The 19,525-nt window shown below is 52.5% G+C and overlaps 1 protein-coding gene across 1 annotated transcript in view; it reads left to right on the top strand.

The window, feature by feature from the left end:
* The window catches only part of RIN3 (Ras and Rab interactor 3), a 117,693-nt gene that overhangs the window by 34,452 nt on the left and 63,716 nt on the right, over positions 1 to 19,525 (top strand). Inside the window, exons 2-3 of the mRNA XM_046008758.1 lie at positions 476 to 683; positions 14,654 to 14,771. Coding sequence (XP_045864714.1) covers positions 476 to 683; positions 14,654 to 14,771 — 326 coding nt within the window. The remainder of the gene's footprint in view (positions 1 to 475; positions 684 to 14,653; positions 14,772 to 19,525) is intronic.

Raw genomic sequence — 19,525 nt, 5'->3', positions numbered from 1 at the left:
TGCCTTTAACGGGGCTCATCCTGGCCCTCCCCAGAGCGGCCCCTTAGAGCAACCACTAGCCAGGGACACAGGCAAAAGACAGGCACCAGACACATCTTCCTACCTGTGTAACTACCCCCTCTGCCTGATGAAGGTTTTCACCCCTGCAGGTACCCTGAGAGATTTAGTTCCTTGGGGTCCCCTGTGTTTCCCTGAAGCCAGCCTGGGTTGGAATTAGCTGTTCCCACTGCATGGTGCTCCTGTTACATTTATCCCAATCTTCTGCTTCAGCTGGTTTCCTCTGTGTCGATCCAGCCCATTTTATTATAAGCACCCCAAGGTGCAGATCATGGTTTGTCTCTTTTTTTAATTCCCCAGAGGACTGGTGGCTTCATAGATGCCTAATGAATGAGCACGGTTGAATTGACTGTCCATCTGTTACACTCTGCTGTCGGGCTGGCTGCAGCAGGGGCTGATGATTTGATTCTGTTCTCAGTCCTGTTCCAGATGTTGGCAAAGGAGAGGGAGAGGAAGAGGAGGAGGAGGATGGCATGGGGCCTCGTCCACCGGTCACCCCGAAGAACTGCCTTCCCCGGCGGGGCATCAGTGTTCTGGAGAAGCTCATCAAGACATGTCCTGTGTGGCTGCAGCTGGGTCTGGGCCAGGCGGAGGCCGCCGGGATCCTGCTCCAGGAGGTGGCTGGGGTGAGTTCAAGTCTCTTCGCCTCGTGGCTGGTGGTGGGCAAGCACAGCTGCCTGTTTCTGCTTTCCTTTCTTGGGTTGGTCAGCTTTTCAACTGGGGTGTTTGTTTCCAGAACTGAGGAGCGAGAGACTGGTGGGACATCTGGTTCCTGCTTTGGAGAGCAGGTGTCCCCCCCCTCCAGAGAACAGGGGGCTGTGTGGCTAGCGTGGGATCGCTGGGCACTGGGACCTCTGAGAAGCAGGACTGACACTTGGAGAAGTCAGCCAGGCATCCGGGATGCGAGCTGGAGGCACCTGAGAGATCCTGTTTCACTCCCTTAGTTGATATAAGAGAACAAGGGGCTGTGTGATGCAGGCAAAAGCTTTTCTGGAGCCAGGCTCTGTGAGCTGAGCCAAGGGGCTTAGATTTTTCTGAGGCTCACTTTTCTCCCTTTGAAACGGGCCATTCATGAAGGTGCTCTGGTCCTGTGAGCATCACAGGGGAAGACAGGTAGGTAGATAGTGAAACATGAGTCAGAACCCGTCAGGTGCCACCCACCCCACGCGTTTTCTCTTACATGCCACTTCCTTTTTAAAAAAACATTTAATTTGTTTAATTGTAAATGTGATAAACATGTGTAGTCACTGTAAAAAAAAAAAAAAAAAAACAAGCCGGACAGAAGTAAAGAGCCTTCTCGAAGTTTTTGCCACCTGTTCTCTGTCCTCTCACCGACTTCCCAGAAGTCTGTTTTCAGTTTTGTTTGTTATGGAAGTGAAATTCGCATCACAGAAAAGGAGCCATTTTCAAGCACGCTATGTATGTAGTCTGTTCACAGCGCTGTGTCAGCAGCATCTCTGTCTGCTTCCAACACATTTCATTGACCCGACATGAAGCCCTGGGCCTCCTCCCTACGCCCTGGCAGCCAGCAATCCACTGCAGAAACCGTGTTTGCTCGAAGCTCCCGGTCTGTCTCTGCAGGCGTTATCCGCAGGATCCCCCAGTGACCGCAGCCAGGGTCCATCAGGCACTCTGTCCCGGGCACTCAGCGAAGGTGTGCACGTGAATCAGCACCGTGTGTGCTCACAGCAGCCCTCTGACTTGGGCATGACAATCAGACCCATTTTACAGAAGAGGTAGCTGAGATGCCAAGAAGCTGAGTGACCTCCCCCAGGTGACTCAGCAAGCCAGTGCCTGAGCTGGAACTTGAACCCAGAACCCAGGCAGTCTGGCCGCTCCCGGACTATGTTGTACCTGCGTGGAATCCCTGCCTTTCAGCCGCTGGGCGCTTCTGCTGGGCTCACCTTCACTGCGGTAGGTCGTGCTGCAAGAGTCCAGTCTCCCCTGTGGGGCTCAGTGGCTTAGTGGATTCACTCACCTTGGACTAGATAAAAATCCGTCCAAATAGCAATTGTACCTAAAGATTGTAATTCCTGCAACTTATGGGGCTTTCAACAAAGCTCCAACCTCCCCTTGCCACAGAGGCGCCTCCCACAGGGAGGTGGGACCATGGAGGCCGGACAGCCCAGCAGAATCCTGCCGAGACCAAGGCAGGGGGTTGTCTCTTCTGGGTATGGTGGCAGACGCCCCCTGCCCCCAGGCCAGACCAGCCCCACTGCGGCACCAGGGACAGCCCAGGAGTCCATGGATCCCTCTAGAAGGATGAGTAGGGAGGGGGCTCCAGGGGCAGGCAAGCTGTTGGTCATCCTCAAGAAAACAAGATCCCTTGTTTCATCCCGCCCCACCAAAAGGCTTTCTATTTTGAGCTTACTGAGGACTTCGGAGCAAATGAAGAAACTGTGTGGAAAATAAAATCAGAGACTCACGCCAGCGAGGGTCCCAGTCAATGTTCCCAGCGTGTCCAGTCCACCAGCGACTCACCCACCTCCCTGTGAGGTTCGGAGGGGGTTGGCTTCTCCCCCTTCCTGGGAGGATGAGACTCAACGTAGACACAAGTGCAAGGTTTTGATGCCAAGGGATAGCCATTCTCTGGGCATGGATGGACATGTAGATGGACAAGACAGTGAGGACCCATCGTGGGAAAGGCAAGCGCCTCTCCAGGGCAGGGTGGGCTGGCCCTAAGTCCAGACTGCTTTGCCCTGGGGATCAGCCCTATCTTCAAAAAGTTGAAGATAAGCCCAAATCAAAATAACAAGAGTGGTTCAATGTGAAGATTCCTTCTCGGTGCTGGGCCAGGTACTGACATTAATGGCAAGTCCTATATGATGTCCTCGCCTCGCATCCTTGTGATAATCCTGGGAGGCCTCGGAATCTGTTACTATACCCAATTTGTAGATAAGGAAACTGAGGCTAAGAGGAGCACCCTAGTTTGGGCTTCCCCAGAAGCAGACCCCAAGACAAGGATTTGAGTTCAAGTAGTTTATTTGGGAGGTGACCCCAGGAGGCTGGCAGGGGAAATAAGACTGGGAAGGGAGGCAGCTAATGAAAGGTGTGTGGTCCTGCATGATACCACGGGCTGCAAGGGGAGCTGGATCCTGCTGGAGCATTCTGGGAACCAGTGTGGAACACACATCTTAAAGCCATCCCACCCAAGGGCTAGAAAGCTGTTACTGTCCATCGACTCCTGAGAGCCATTGGTTCAAGGCTGTGGGGTGTGAGGATTTGTGTTCCAGTATGTCCTCTCTGCCCTGAGGGTGAGAAGATCTGACCATGGCCAGAAAGAGATGCCAAGCTCTGGGGCGATGGGGGCGGACTTCCTGGAGGAGGCAGATGCTGAACCAGGTCGTGCAGGGTGGATGGGACGGACTGAGATAGCAAATAGAAAGCTGCTCCAAGGCTGCTCCAAGGCTCCATGACACCTGCATCCAGAGAGAGGCCTGCATCCGATCCCGGGACTGAGAGCGCGGCCACAGTTAAGATGGAAGGAAGCTGCCCTAAAGGGGGTCAGCCAGGCCCACACCCTGCTCCCACTCACTGCCCCTCTGAGGCCTTAGGGTCCGGGCCAACCCTGAGCCAACAGAATTGGACCAGATGCGCCTTCTCTTCCTTTCCCTGCCCCCTCCCTCTCTGCCTTTACCCTCTGCCACCCCCCCTTCACATCTCTGTTTTCAAGCAGATGCAAAGCCCAAAGTTCATGCTCTGGTAAGAACGTTGGCCAACTCTTATCCAGACTTGGTCTTTGCACAATCATATCTATCCCCACCGCGATTTCTGTCAGATGCTCCATGCTATTAGTGCCCTCCTTTCCTCCCTGCGGAGACAGCAGAGGCTCTGACAGGTTGATTCACTTGCCTGAGGCTATGTGACTAGTGAGAGCAGAGTCTTCGAGGTGTGACCTTCAGCAAGGGCCCCTGGCCAGGTAACTCCCACAGGAGGGTGGGAAACTGAGCAAGCAACGCTCTCCTCGCTCTCCTGGTTTTCAGAGCTGCAGACCACTCAGTTAAGTGTCTGCCTTCAGCTCAGGTCATGATCCCAGGGTCCAGGGATCGAGTCCCATCTCGGGCTCCCTGCTCAGCAGAGAGCCTGCTTCTCCCTCTGTACCTTCCCCTATTCAGGTGCTTTATCCTTTTCTCTCTCTCTCTCCCAAGTAAATAAATAAAATCTTTTTTTAAAAGTACTTTAAAAAAATGAAAACAAACAAACAAACAAAAAACCGTAGACACCACGGGTGGCCCCCAGGCTTTATGAGCTCCAAGGGTCTTCAGAGATCACCTGGATACCCGCCCCTCCAGAGGGGAACGCTCTGGAGACCAGGCTTCCGGCTCCACCAGGATCTCCATGACCTTGACCCTGTCCCACCCCCTCCACCCCTCCAGCCCTCCCCACCTACCCTCCCAGCAGTCTGCGTCTCTGATACGGTATTGGTAACATACTGGCCCATTTTTGATTTGTGTGTATCCAGCAACAAGGCAATCGAAAAGCCACTTTAATTCATTCTACACCCAAACAGTTTTTGTTGTTTTTTTTTTTTAAGTTTAATTTTAGAAATTTTAGATTTACAGAAAAGTTGCAAAGACAGTATAGGGAGTTCCCAGAGACTCCTCCCCCAGTTTAACAGCTGCTGTTAACATCAGACACGAGTAAGATACGCTTGTCACAATTAATGAAGTAATATTGATACATTCACATGCACTAAAGCCCCCAGCTTTTACCTAATGTCCTTTTCCCATGGCAGCCTCTCATGCAGGCCTCCTCCTTACATTGGGTCCTCATGTCTCAGGCTCCTCTAGGCTGTGACGATTTCTCAGACGTTCTTTGTGTTTTGATGGCCTTGACAGGTTTGAGGAATACAGGTATTTCAAGGTATTTGGTAGGGAATCCCTCCGCTGGGATTCATCTGATGCTTAGACTAGGGTTATGAGTTTGTGGGCCAAAGACCCAGAAGCAGAGTGCCTTTCTCTTCACATCATGTCAGCAGAACCTACCTTCAGCGAGACTTAGCGCTCACTGCTGGCGTTGACCTGGATCACCTGGCCGAGGTGCTCGTTAGCTCTCCCCTCTGTAAAGTGATCCTTGCTCCCATCCCTTATGCTGCCCTCTTTGGAAGGAAGTCACTATGTGCGGCCTATCCGTAGGGACTGGGGAGTCCTGGACTATCTACATAAATTATTTGCAGTTCTTCTGCACAAGAGATGTATCTCTTCTCCATTCATTTATTTATTCCATCATTTACTTGTAGCAATATGGACTCATGGGTATTGCCTTTCTGCTTTGGGTTATAATCCAATACTACTTTAATGATTTTTTTTAAAGATTTTATTTATTTATTTGACAGAGAGAGATCACAAGTAGGCAGAGAGGCCGGCAGAGAAGGAGAGAGGAAGAAGCAAGCTCCCCACCGAGCAGAGAGCCCGATGCAGGGCTCGATCCCAGGACCCTGAGATCATGACCTGAGTGGAAGGCAGAGACGTTAACCCACTGAGCCACCCAGGCATGCCCCCAATGATTCTTTTGCTCAGATTGTTCCCAGCTGTGGCCTGAGCTCCGTCAGTTGGTTCGCGTGTCCCTTTGACATACAGTCATCATTGCACATGTGCGTGTGTGTGTTTTGTGTGTGGAGCCCTTCCTTCCTTTCTGACCCTGCACGCTCCAGGATTGTTTTGTGTATTTCTTGCCCACGTCCTGGAATCAGCCATTTCTCGATGGGGCACCGGTTTCTTCCATTAGAGAATAATATTAGAAAGCACGATCTGGGTGTTTGTGTGTTTGTTGCAACTGGAGTGCCATTGCTTGGAGGACAAAAGATAGGTTTTGTGTTTTTTTTTTTTGCTCCCTTTAAATTTATTTATTTTTTCAGCATAACAGTATTCATTGTTTTTTTTTTGTTTGTTTTTTTTTTTTTATTTGACAGAGAGAGAGGTCACAAGTAGGCAGAGAGGCAGGCAGAGAGAGAGGGAGAAACAGGCTCCTCACTGAGCGGAGAGCCTGATGCGGGGCTCGATCCCAGGACCCTGAGATCATGACCTGAGCCGAAGGCAGAGGCTTAAACCACTGAGCCACCCAGGCGCCCCGTATTCATTGTTTTTGCATAACACCCAGTGCTCCATGCAAAACGTGCCCTCCCTATTACCCACCACCTGTTCCCCCAACCTCCCACCCCTGACCCCAATGAAAAAAATCTCTTGTGAGATTGTTTTTTGTAGTGGGAGGTTAGCTCAAGAGTTAGAATAGCCTGTATGGTGATACAGACCAGCCGTGTAGGTGGTTCAAGGCACCTTCCCCAGGTGTGAGCCCAAGGAATGCCAAGTCCATTCAAGATTAGTTTGGCAAAAGCATCAGTGCAGCCTCTCTCTTGCCCCTTCCAGATGCTGGGGCCAGGAAAGGAGCTCGGTCAACAGTTCCCGCAGGTCTCCTGTGCCGTAAGCCCCCCTCTCTCATGTTTCCAACAGCCCTACAGAACTGGGGGCCAGGCTTCCTATTTTATAAGTGAGGAAGGTCAACTCTGGTAAGGAGCCTGCCCCACGTAATTGGCTGCTAAGTGCCGAAGTGTGATTTGAACCCACCAACTGACTGTAGCAATATAGACTCATGGATATTGCCTTTCTTCAAAGGCTTGAAAAATGTCTCGGCCTCATTCCCAGAATTTTTTTTTTTTTTTTTGGTTTGGACTAGAGCACAGGCAACAGCATGTTTTAAAAACTCCAGAGGCGATTGAAAATCTCCCCTCCGTGCCATGCTACCACTTCATTAGAAGTGATGGGAAAGATGGGCCACACATGTCCAGAGTGGGCCCTGGTCCCTGACCCGCTGGACCACCGGCCTCCAAGGCCCAGCAGCCCCTGAGCTTCTGGCCTCTTGGAAGAACCGGCCGCTTCCGAGCCTGCTCTGATGGCCATGATTGGAAAGTTCCCCCCCCCAAGCAGCTGGAAAATTGTCCTAAAATAACCTAAGTGGAAAAGCAGACTGCTCTGGATTGTCTGGGCCAAACATGGATAAAAGTAAAATCATTATGGTGTATTGAACTTTGGGTTTTTGTATATTTACTTGGAGAGGAGGAGGGGCCTGCAGAAGCTGCGTAATTCTCTCCCTAAGCATACTGTGTCCCAGCTGTTACGGCAATCAGTTGGTCTTTCCAAAACCCGCCCTGGCTAAGGGTAGATGGGGCGAGGCTCCTGCTGTCCCAGCCTCGTGGACTGCAGTCACTTCCCCGGCAAACACAGTGCCAGCCTCTCGGGATTTGGGAAAGACCCTCCCGGGTGCTGATCTGGGAGAGTATCTTCTAAAAGAAAGGAGTCCTGGGACCCTGCAGCCCCCTGCCCTCACTAGACTGGAAAAGCCAACTCAAGAGAGGGGAAATGACTTGCCAAAGGACATGGCAAAACAGGGGCAGAGCTAGGAGGGACACCAAGTGTCCTGCCTTTCAGCCCCGTGCTCTGAGCTTTACCCCATGGTTGTTTGGGGGGTAGGGACAGGAGAATCCCTAAAGAAAACTGGACCCCCAGAGTGGGCATGCCCCAGTTAGTTTGTACAACTGGGGAAGAGGATTCTTTTGCTTTCTGAGAGTTCCTAATGCAGGGCACTGGGGAAGCCGACAAAGCGGGGAAGAGGGAGCAGGAGTGGGTTGACTCAGATGTCAGCTCAGCGAGGCACCAGACTGCGTTGTTCCCACAGAGGGGAGGGGCTGAGTGAGGACACTGGGGCACATCAAGGTTTGTTGGTGGCCTGCTTAATTGGGGGAGACGTTCAGGAGCAGTGGGGGAGGAGGGGAAATGACTGAACTGTTCCACTCATTATCATCCTGGATAGTCCACAGGCAAGTGTCCTGCAGGGGGACAAAAAAGGCCCCCACGGCTAGACTTGTCACCTGGTCCCTCACTCCCCACCTTGAGCTCAACCATTCACTCTGCGCTGAGGCCTGAAGTCTAGGGCTGCTGATGAAGGCATCTGTCCTTGTCCTTTGTGCCGGGTGTCTCACCAGGCTTCCTTTCTGACTCATGGAGCGGTCCATGAACCCCTGAGGATAGGAATGCTACCTTCCTGCTGGCGGGGGTTCTGTGCCATTTGTTCTCAGGACTGGAGGCAGGTAGAGGGGCACTGGGGAAGGGAGGCACTGCTGGCCTAGGGCCTCAGTCAGCTGGGAATGCTTTCAGCTTCAAGGAACAGCAAACCGAGCCTATGGTGGCTTCAGCCGTAAAGCCGCTTTTGTTCATGTAAAAGAAATCTGGAGGGTTACTTTAGCAGCTAAGTGATATCCTTAGAACCCAGGGTCTTTTCACCTTTCTCTTCCCCATCTGCAAGGTGTTGGCTTTTGTCCTCCAGTTGTCACTTCATGGTGACAAAATGGCAGTGGCAGCTCCAGCCATCTCACCCATTCAAAGGCAGGAGGTCACAGGCAAAAGGCTTTCTTCTCCAAGCTTCGGTCTTTTTGTCAGGGAACAAATTTATTTTTAGATGACTTTTTGGTCACCCCTAACTGCAAGAGGGGGGCTGGAAAGGGGGTGAATGGCAAAAAGGAGCAGAATAGCCATGACTGGCTTTTGACCACCTCCTCCTGAGGCAGGATATGTTGCACCCAGATCAGAACTGGGGTCAGTTGTCAAGAAAGGGAAAAGACTCATTGTCGGAGAGCTAATGGATAGCGACTGTCCCTGGCAGAAACTGTTAATGATCCCATTTTCCATAGGAAGAAGCAGCCCAAGAGAGACCACACAGCTCAGAGTAGCCAAGCTAAGGACTGAACTTAGAGCATCTGGCTCCAGAGCCTGTGGGCTGAAGTTGTACATGGAAGGGCCTCAAGGCCCACGGCCCTGAGTGTTCCCCTTTCCCTCTCTTTCTGCTGCTCCTCACCCCCCATACCTTTCTCATCTGTGCAATGGATAGAACACTCCCAAGCCCAAAGGACTACAAAGTATCTGTCTAAAACCTGTAGCCTGATGCCTGCCTCAGAACTTGCACTCAGCTGACATTCCGTGGGTTGGAGTTGAGTTGGAGGAGGTGACCTGTAGTGGTCACAGCCATGGCCTGAAGGTCACTGGCCTTGCGTTTTTGTCCTGGTTCTGCCACTAACAACTGATGTGGCCTCAGGAGGCCTGTTTCATCTCTGGGTCTTGGTTGCTCTGGCTGGAGAGTGGGGAACTAGGCACATCACTGGCTTTCAAATTGACCCCCATTCCCTGAGCTCTGGGGATCTCTCCATAGCACCTTCTAGAAGGAAGAGAGGAGTGGGTACCTAAACGATGGGGCCCATGTCCATACACCCGATGGCTCTATCATTAGCTACTGTCATGTAACAAATCACTTCCAACTTCAGTGACTTAAAACAGTCACCATTTGAGTTGCTCACGATTCTGTGGGTTCGCAGTTTGGGCTGGGTTCTATGGAGCTGCTCTGTTGCTGGTCTCACCTGGGGTCGGCCATGCAGCCATGTCATGTCATGCAGCAGTCAGCCAGTGGCTCAGCTGGGGCTGGCTGGCCCGAGGTGGGCCCACTCGGTTGGCGGGCCCTTGGCACCAGCAGCTGGCTGGCCACGTGACTCGGGCAGACTCACTCCGGGGGTCCTCACGTGACATCTGTGGTCCCAGAGGGTGAGCATAGAAGCCAACCTGTCTCTTACAGCCTAGCCTCAGAACCCCACTGTGCCCTGTCCGCCACATTCTTTCGGTCAAAGCAAGTCCCAAGGCTACCCCTTCCAGGTATGGGGAATTTTGATGTGAGAAGCTACAAGGAATTTGTGGCCATTTTTAATCTACCACACAGGAGAACATTCTGTGAGTCCCTTTCTCCTATCTCTCCCTTTGGAAAAAGATACATAGTAATCATCTGGCTAATAATTATCAAAGGAGATGATGCCTATAAAAATCTTAGCATGTGGTTTAGCGCTCAGTAAATGGGAGCAGTCTACTCTAATAATAAAAATTGTAAGTGCTTTTTCTTAAGTGCACACTTGGTGTCAGGCATGTGATGTACACAGCAGTTCTCAGAGCAACTCTGAAAGGTGGATATTATCATTCACATGCTCAGATGAAGAGATTGAGACCCGGAAAACTAAAGGCAGCTTGTTCATGGATCCATAGCTTGCATGTAGCAGAGCTGGGATTTGGGTCCCCCAGCATCTCTCAAAAGCTAGCCGCAGCGGGTGGAAAGAGAAGCAAAGGGGGCTTGAAGAATTTGCACCCGGAACCCCTCAGGGTGTTGGAGCAAGAGCCCTGGGTGGCTGGTGCGGCCCTTCAGCCTTCTGTGTACTTCTGTGAACCCCCTTTGGGATAAGCCAAAGCCAGCCCAAGGTAGAGCCCAGCGATTCCCCAGGACCTAGAAAGCCAGGGATCCCTATGCATTTGTTCCTCACTTTGCTGCACAGCGACACTGTGTCTGGGGTGCTGCTGTCTGTAGCTCTTTCCCAAAAGGGACCCGTGACTGGCTGAGCAGCTAAGCTTCCCCAAAGGGGAGCACAGAACAGACTCTCTTGTTCTGAAGGACGGTGGCCCAGGCAGACCTTCTCATTTTCCCCCTCCCTCATGGCCATCTAGGCAGGAAAGGTCAGAAGTCTCCTCCAGCCTCCCTGCCCATCCTGCCCCCACCCGCTCACAGCCTCTGCCACCCCCACCCCCCAGCTTCCCCCAGGGCCTTATCTTGGCTTTTCAGATAAGAGCCCCAGGACTTGGCCATGGTAGAAGGAAGTGCTGTGTGGGGCTTTGTGGCCATGCAGAAAGGGTGGGTATTGGGCATTCAGAATTGGGGGCTGGTCAGAACCCAGCCTGGGGACATCCCCCCCCACTCCCCGGTCCATGCGCCTACCCTGCAATGAGTCTATGACACAGGAGAGCAATAAAGAAGCGAGGTACTCCCAGTGACACCTGGATCTCAGTCCCGCTTCTGCGCTTCCCCTCGGCATGGCGCTGGGTCTGTGTGGCCTCCCTGTGCCCTGAGTCTTCCCTTGTCAAAGACAGATGGTCAGTACCTACCTCACCGGGCTGCGGGGAGGAGTGAGTGAGGCCAAATGTAAGGAAGGAGTGTGACCAGAGTGCAGGTGAGCCGGAGCCACTGTTCCCGCCTCCTGCTCCTCTCCTGCTCCTTACCATCTGCCGAACCACTCTCCCAACGAGACCCCTTCTGGTTCTTTGCCACAGTCAACACGAGTGACAGACGGATCCCCAATTCACCACAGAGCCTGAGACTGGGAGACTGAAGACCAAAACCCAGCCGTGGAGGGAGGGGGGCAAACGGAGAATTAAGCCTCAGGGAGCATCCGTGGAGGTCCGATTATCCCACTGGGGGCTTTCCTGTGTAACCTCCATGACTTCCAACCTGGAGGGACAGGGCTTTGTTTCGGTTCTCGTGTCTGCTGGGTTCTGGTGTCGTTCTCCCCATTGACAGATCAGCACACTGAGGCTCAGGGACCACAGAATTACCCAGGGCCACCGAGCTCATAACTGGCTGCTCAGGGCCCTCTGGGAGCCCAAGAAAAATGCAGATTGTGACAGATTGACCCTCCTCCCAGCCAGAGAAGTAAGTGTCCAAGGGCTCCTATCTTCTTTCTTCCTCTCAGGGGCATTCAGGGGCGGAGCACAGGGCCGATGTGTCAGCAGTGAAGAAATCTAGAAATGAGTACGTGCTGGGTAAGAAAGAGCTAATTAGTTCACAGGGCAGGGTCAAGGAGGTCCCCCATGGAGGCCAGCAACCATGTTTGGTCATGGCAGTCAACTGAGACAGGGATCAGTGTGGGTCAAAATAGTCAAAGAAGAAGGCCAGGCCAGTAGAGTAAGAAAGAAATCTATGTTGGACTGTGGCCCTGGCCCTTTGAGGGTCTCTCTCTCTCTTTTTCTCACTCTCTGACAAGGAGTCCATCCTTCTCATAGGCATGAGAAGGATGCTTTCTCATCTTCTGTTCTCTTCTGTTTTATTTTGAAAAAATAAAAACACTTATTGGCATTTGCGCTCATGGGTCGTGACCCACAGTTTGAAAAACCCCGGCCCTCCTTCCTGACACTCAGGGTCAGAGAGGGGCAGCTCTGCCTGTGCGTGGCCTCTGAATGAGGGATCCACCTGGGCAGGTGTCCCCACACACGGGCACCACATTGTAAAGGGTGTGCGTTCCCTGCACAGACAGAAACCCTCCCCAGTTCGGTTTCATTTTGGGGCACCAGCCTCATCACCCACCCGGGCTCAGCATCAAGGGTCCAGGTTTGCACTGCCAGCCTTCCTGGGGGTGCCGCTAGCACCAGCTCGGGCCTCCCTTCCCTATTCTCAGGGTTCCGGGTGGGAGGCCTTGGGGAGGCCCAGAGTTCACTCCTTCCAGTATGCACTGCGCACACACACTCACTCACTCACTGTGCTATGACAACAATTCTCCGACTCCAGCAGGGTGTCTCCCAATTCAACCCCATTCTGACACTATCCGGAGGGAGTGCAGGCCCCAGAAGTTAAAGGTCAGGGTCCCCAGTAAGGCTGCCCTGACTTCAGGGGCCAGATGGAAGGGGGGGTCTCCAGGCTCCCCACACTCACACTTCTAACTCAGCTGTAAACACAACCCCCCTTCAGGGTTCACAATTTATGAGAAGAACTCTGGGAACTTCCTGAAAGCACTATTTCTGCTGACCCTTTTATTCGAAAGGGCCCAACTCAAGAGCTGCCAGTGTCAGGGACAAAGAAGGGTGAGGTCTGCGGTGGGGAGGGACACACAGAGCCCCCATACCCCCTCCCCAGGGGAATCCGGGCATATCTGCGTGTTCACCAACCAGGAAGTTCCAATGGCTTCCACTGGATTTTATCTCCTAGACCCCACGGACTAACTTGGTGGCCCTCTCAGTTCCAGTTCCTCTCCACACCACAGGAGGTTTGAGATAGGGCTGGCTTTTCTGTGGCCACCCCCTCCTTTGACACCAGGGGCCCACGGTGAGTCACCTGTTCGTGTGAACTCAGGTCTGGTGAAAAGCAGCTCATTATGAATAATAAAAGACACTTATCGCTCAGGAAATTCCAAGGGTTTTTGAAGCTCCATGCCAGGAACCAGGGACAAAGACCGGATCTACTTTTATTAAATGACACTCACCCACCCCACCCCCCATCCCCAGCTCAGACTTGCCCTGGCGTTTCTTCACACACTGCTGGTTCCCACCCGCCTTGGGGGGCAGAAGACAGCTTGACCTTGGACCTCTGAAGGAAAGGCCAGGTGACCTCTTTTCTTTGAAGGGCAGTCTGTTTCTGGGGTCAGATCAGGTTCAGGGGAAACCATCTGTTCAGGGATGCCTTTGTTCCAGGTAGGGCAAGGCTGCTCAGGGGCGTCCGGTGGCCTCCCTTTGTGCAGGGGCGACTAGAGGCGAGTTGGCCTCCACCTGGGGCCCCTAGGGAGGACCGCCTTCCAGGCTGGGGCACATTTGCAGGCAGCATCCCACCTGCATTTCTACCCCCAGAAGCCTCCCTCCCATTCCCCGCCCCCCCCATCCACTCCAGGTGCTCATGCTCTCTCCATCCTGCCCTGCTCCAGGAGAGGGGCTATAAACGTTCAGCCACAGTCCAGTGACTCGTGGGCTCATGGTGTCACTGCTCCCAAAGGGATGCAGTCTCTCTGGGTCAGGTCCAGGGGTACAAGGGTGGTAGAGTGCCTAGGATCCGAGGGGAAGGACCTGAGCTCAAATCCCAGCTCTAGTACTTATGATCCTAGTAGTCTTGGGCATGGCTTGCCTCTCTTTACCTCAGTTTCCCCATCTATAAAATGGGGATAATAATACCACCCCCCCCCCCCATAGCTTTAATAAAAGAACTAAGTGAGATCATGGATCTAATCACCTGGGGTTAAGGCTTGAGGCAGACTAGGCAGGCAGTGTGTGTTAGCTGCTGCTAATCAATAATATTATGTTATATTAACAATTATAATAACACAGCAACAGGATAATAATAGTCACCAATAATAAGGGCAGAGAATCTGGAGCATCACGAAGGGGTAGAGGACAGTGTGCCTTGGTGAGGAAAGGGAAGAAGCACCATCTTAGAGGTTCTCCGAGCCTACCACAGCTGGTACCATGTCCGCGGGGATGACCCCGTGGCTCCCTAGCCTTCTTCCCTCAGCACCTTTGGCCAGACTCCCAGTTTCCCAGGCTCCAGCCCAGGTACTTGGAGCCTGAGTGGGAGAGGCTTAGGGCCCAGGGTGGGGACGACAATGAGGAGAGCATTCATGCTGGGGTGTGAGTTCAAAATCAACATGACTCCCTGTGCCCTAGAGCTTTTCTAAGTGTGGGTGTAGGACCACTGCCCTTATCAGAATCCCCCAATTCTGGACCCCAGTGCTGGGGCATGGGAACCCACATGTGTAACACTCCCACCGAACTCTGCATCTACAACACAGAATTCTTTGGGAAGCATTGATTTAGTCGGATCCCCTCTGTGGGCATACGAGAAATGGAGACTCGAGAGCCAGGGGACCCAGGCCAGGTGACACTTGGCTCTGAGGGCAGAATCCCCAGTTCTCTAAGGGGTGCTTGGCTCCCCCACCTTGACTCCTTGTTTCTGGAACATTCTGGATGACTTCCATCCCACTGTTGTCCTCCTGACCATCACCCAAATCTTTGCTTCATGGAGCTCCCCCCTTCTTCTGTTGCAGACATTCCTGGTCCGTCGGGACAGCAGCTTGAAGCACCTGGTGCTCTGTGTCCACTTCCCTTCCCTGAACGAGGGCTCGTCCGAGGTGCTCGAATACATGGTTAAAGAAGAAAAATCGAGTAAGTACCTGTCTTCCTGTGCTGGCCCCGACCACCCAGCAAGACAGCAGAAGATGCTACCCACATAACCACAGACCCCCACCACCCGCCCCCCAGCAGGCCAGAGGGCTTTAAAATTAGAAGAAGGGGGAAGCTTTCAGGCCCCGGAAGTTTTTTGGCCCGGTTTGTTGTGGACTCACTTTATGGCTCAAGTCAGCACGCAGTTCCGCGCACGCGTGTCACGGCATGGTGGCTTTGCTTCCTCGTGCACTTTCTTCATCTCAGCTCAGGCTGGAGAAAAGGAAGAAAAGGAAAAGGAGAGGAACTGTCTGGGCCCCTGGTCCTAAAGACAGCTCAGCACACACACAAACCAGGATTCCAGACGAGTCACTCAGCCTCCCTACACCTGTTTTCTCATCCGTCAAATGCACATGATAGTCACTGTCTTGCCCGAGTCCCAGGGCCTTTGTAAGGGTCCAGTGAGCACACACTTTGGAAGCCAGAAATCCCGTGTGTGCACAGGGCTGGGCCCCGGGGGGGAAATGTTTTGGGGGCCTTTGATCAGGGGCAGGTTTGTATGGATACACAGTGAAAGGGTCCAGGCCTCTTATGGGTGTTTAAGTATTAAGCTCTAAAAGCCTAGAAGTTAGAAGAATCTCTAGAACATTCCAGGCACCAGCTTAGGTCCTCTTATAAATCCATGTGGCTGTGGTTAGAAGCAGAGTGAAAAGAGTTAAAGAAGACAATAAGATACATATTAAGTATCTCATAAATATATATCCATATAACATACATATAATAAATGCTTTAGAGATATTTGTTAAATATTTTGGACTAGTTGTTTCTCAAGAAGCACTTGGCCCAACCCCAGGAGGATACACAGTTGAGTAAGCTCCGGCCTCAAGGATCTCCCAGTCTAGCAGGGGTGGGGAACGTGATGGGGTGGAAGAGACATGGATGCCACTACTTGCTGTGTGGTGTGACAAGTGTGACTACAGAAGGACCCCCGGCTCAGGGACATGGGATGCCAACCACCGTGGGAAGGATTCCAGGAGGGCCTCAAAGAGGAGAGAATGCAGGCTGGGTCCCGCAGGGTGACCAGCAGGTTTTTGTTCAGTGAAAAGTGAATCTTCCAGCTCCAGAGGTGGATGAGAAAGTGAAAGCAGAAACAGTTTGCTTTTCTTGCTATAAGGGGGCCTTTTCCATAGAGACCCGGATTCACTGTGTGTTCAGCACAGGGTTAGTGAGTGTCTCCCCTATGTCAGGAGCTGCTCTACTGTTGGGGACACAGCAGGGGGTGAAACACAGCCCCTGCCCCTCTGAGCCCACATTCAGGTGGAAGGAGGGGACAGTAAACAACCATACAGGGTGACCTTGAGCTGAAGAGTCACGCTGTGCAGAACGTAGAAGCAGGAAGATTAGCTAGTTGCCACAGTAACAAAAAGTGTCATGACTTAAGCCCAGGGGAGCCTAGTGTCCTGCTCCTGGACAAGATTCCTCATCAGTAGGGAGGACTTTTTCAGGGACCCCTGACAAAGGCTCTGCTGCTAGGGCAGGTGGACTCCTAGTTCCTAGGGTGGACTCCAGCCAACAGGAAGCAGGAAGCTTGTGGGCGGGTCTTAACCGAGGTCTTGTCCAGGAAGTAGGTGTGTCACCTAGGTTTGTATTCCATGGGCTAGAACTTGGTCGTTTGACCACACCCAGCTGCAAGGGATCCTGGGAAATGTGGTCCAGGCTTCTGAGCAGGCACAGGAGAGGACTTGGATCCTGATGAGCTGTTAGGAGTCTGTAAAGGATGGAGTGTATGGGGTTGTTACTTTAGACAGCAAATCCCAGTGACCCCTGTCCTGCAGTGTCCTGCAGGGAAGAAAGTGTAGGGATCTCCAAGAGGAAGAAGGGTCATAGTTTTCCCAAACCAATACACAACATCCTCTAATGACTGCAGAGGGGTGAGGTTTTTGCGGGCACCTACTGCTCTCCAAGGACGTCGGTCTTTTCTCAGACATTCTCAGCAACTGCCTGGGGTGCACGGACCCCCGGGTGTAAGTTTGGCCATCAGCCAGGTTCAAAGACCTGCCACCCAGGCCCTAGTTACCTACAGTCCTTTTAGAAACCCGAGGGCCAGTCGTGCCCTTGAATTTCAACCCCAGCCTCTGGCATGTAGCTGAAGGTGGGCAGTGGTGATGTGCTGCACGCATCCACAGCTGTTCTAGAAGTGCGAGGAGGGAGCTTCGTTCAAGGGCAGGCTGGTAGGGGAAGCTTCTCGGAGGAAAAGGGAATGAAGCTGGACTGGCAGAATGTCTGGAAGATGCACTTTTCTCCTTTTCCTGCTCTTCTTTCCCACTTCCCTGCCCTAGACTCCAGGGTGATCACTTCTAGGTCTTTCCAACCCAAATACAACCCCTGGCCTTTTGGGACTTGGTGAGAAAGGATGTGCATGTCCTATCCAGTGGAACCAGATGTCCTGTTTGGTGGCAGTGTCTCATTTCCAATTTGGAGCCCGGGAGACAAACCAGGGCAGCTGGTCATAGAGGCAGGTTACATCCTGGTGCATATCTTCCTCCCGGGACCATGTGATCGAATCTCATTTCCCACTTCTTTTTTTCTTCATTTCCCACTTTTAAGCATTTGTTTGTTTGTGTATATTTTAAAGACTTCTATTTATTTATTTGAGAGAGAAAGCACAAGCTGGGTGAGGAGCAGAGGGAGAGAAGCAGACTCCCCGATGAGCAGAGAGCCCGATGCGGGACGCGATCCCAGGACCCTGAGATCATGACCTGAACCGAAGGCAGACACTTAACCCGCTGAGCCACCCAGGCGCCCCTCCCAGTTTTAACTTTTAAACATTTCAGTGCTCAACTTGCTGAAAAGACCATCAAAACAAACCAACTTTCCTTCATGGAGTGTAACTCTTCTAATCACAATTCATATTCATTCACTGTGACTACCAGATGCCATCTATAAGTTTGTATTATCTTTATATTAGTCCACTGCTCCCCAAACCTCAGACCCCTGAACCCAGACAACATCAAGAAAGTACCGGGTAATATGTTTGTTTGCCTCAGTGATTCACTGCTCTGACCTTTTTGTTCTCTCTTCCTCATTCCGTACCTGCCTCCCTAACATGGTGACTGAGCACAGACTATGGAAGCCACATGGCCTGTGTTCAAACCCCAGCTCTGCCTTTTCCAACTCTCCAGGCCTTGCTTAACTTCTCCAGGCCTCTGTGATAGGGAGAATAATGGGATCTCTCCCTTAGGGTGCTTGAAGGGGTTAAGTGGTTAGTGTGTCTAAAATACGTAGGACAGACGCCTGCGTGGCTCAGTCAGTGAGGCGTCTGCCTTCAGCTCAGGTCATGATCCCAGGGTCCTGGAATGAGGCTGCTTCAGGCTCCCTGCTCAGTTAGGTTTTCCTTTTCCTTTGGCTGCCACCCCCTGCTTGTGCCCTTGCTTTCACTCTCTCCCTATATCAAAAAAATAAATAAAATCTTTTTTAAAAAAGTAAAGTACTTAGGACAGTACCTGGAGCACAATGGAGGGTTATAATTGTGTTTGTTTATTATTATTATTACTATTATTATTATTATTATAACTATTATTAATCCTTCTGCAAGATGATTGCAAAGGGAAGAGTGGAATGAGCCCACACAGAGGGTTCCGGGCTCTGGGTAAATCCCATCTGCCCTGTGCGCCCGATTTGTAATCCCTTATGGGAGGAGGGAGTCGCCAGCCTTCTGAGTCCCCCTGTGGCTGTGGTGGCCACAGTGGGGTCAGCCTGAGAGGAAGTGGGCAAGGGGAAGGCCCAGGCCTGGAAGTGGGGCCTTTCTTTGGGATTCCCCACACACTCAGGCGAAGGAGGGAGACAAGGGGATCCCCCACGGGTGGTCAGCCTCCTCTGTGGCCCCGCTCTGTTTGCTTTCAGCAAGAACGGCTCACTTCAGCCGCCTCTGTGCTTCTGTGTGCTTGGATGGTCCTCTGGTTCCTTGTTAAGAGTTTCAAAACACCAGATCGCTAGGTTGGGCTAGTGGTGTTGTGGGGACCCAAAGCTCTGAACTGCAGGGCTGTCCTCTGTTCAAATTGGGGGCCGCAGGGTGGGACAGCTACCCCTTTGAATGAGCGTCACCGGCTGCTACATCGTCCACCCTCCTCTTGCTGCACGGAGGGGAGAAGAAGGGCTTGCGGGGTCTGGGTCACCACTTAGCTTCACAGGGACCCGAAGAGGCCCTGGGGCAGGGGACCCAGGGGACAAAGGAGCAGGACACAGGATTGATGGAGGCTAGGCCAGCTGCCCCTTCATGGCCAAAGTTAACTCCCCAGCACAGGGATGCAAGCTACTTTTTCATTCATCTGCACCCTTGAAGTTGGTGACATTGACATAGTCATGTCGTGGGTTTTTTTCCTGCCGGCTGCTAAAAAAGGAGAGAAAGAAAACCAGTTGTCCCCATCTCCAGAAGGGGAACCATCAGACAGTGGCGCCCAGTGTGGTCTGGCCCCTACGGAGAGCAGCTGCCTGGCTCTCCGCCCCACCGTCCTCCCTGCTTACGCCCTACCACCCAGCTGAGCCCCTGGCTTTAGAAAGGCCAGCCTGCCGAGCTCAGTTAGGCTTTCTTCTCGCCCTGAGCACCTCCCCCAGTCTAAGGTCTGTGATTCGAAGCCAAGCAGTCGAAGCTAATAGACACACTTGTGATTGGGAGTAGAGCCCACCTCGTGGGTCAGTGTGGCGGATGCTGTGCTGATTGGCCCTGGTGGTTCTCATCACTGGCCTGGGGGAGCTTT

Source organism: Meles meles, chromosome 6 (genome assembly GCF_922984935.1).
Source record: "Meles meles chromosome 6, mMelMel3.1 paternal haplotype, whole genome shotgun sequence".
Lineage (NCBI taxonomy): Eukaryota > Metazoa > Chordata > Mammalia > Carnivora > Mustelidae > Meles > Meles meles.
This window is presented reverse-complemented; position numbering and strand designations above follow the sequence as displayed.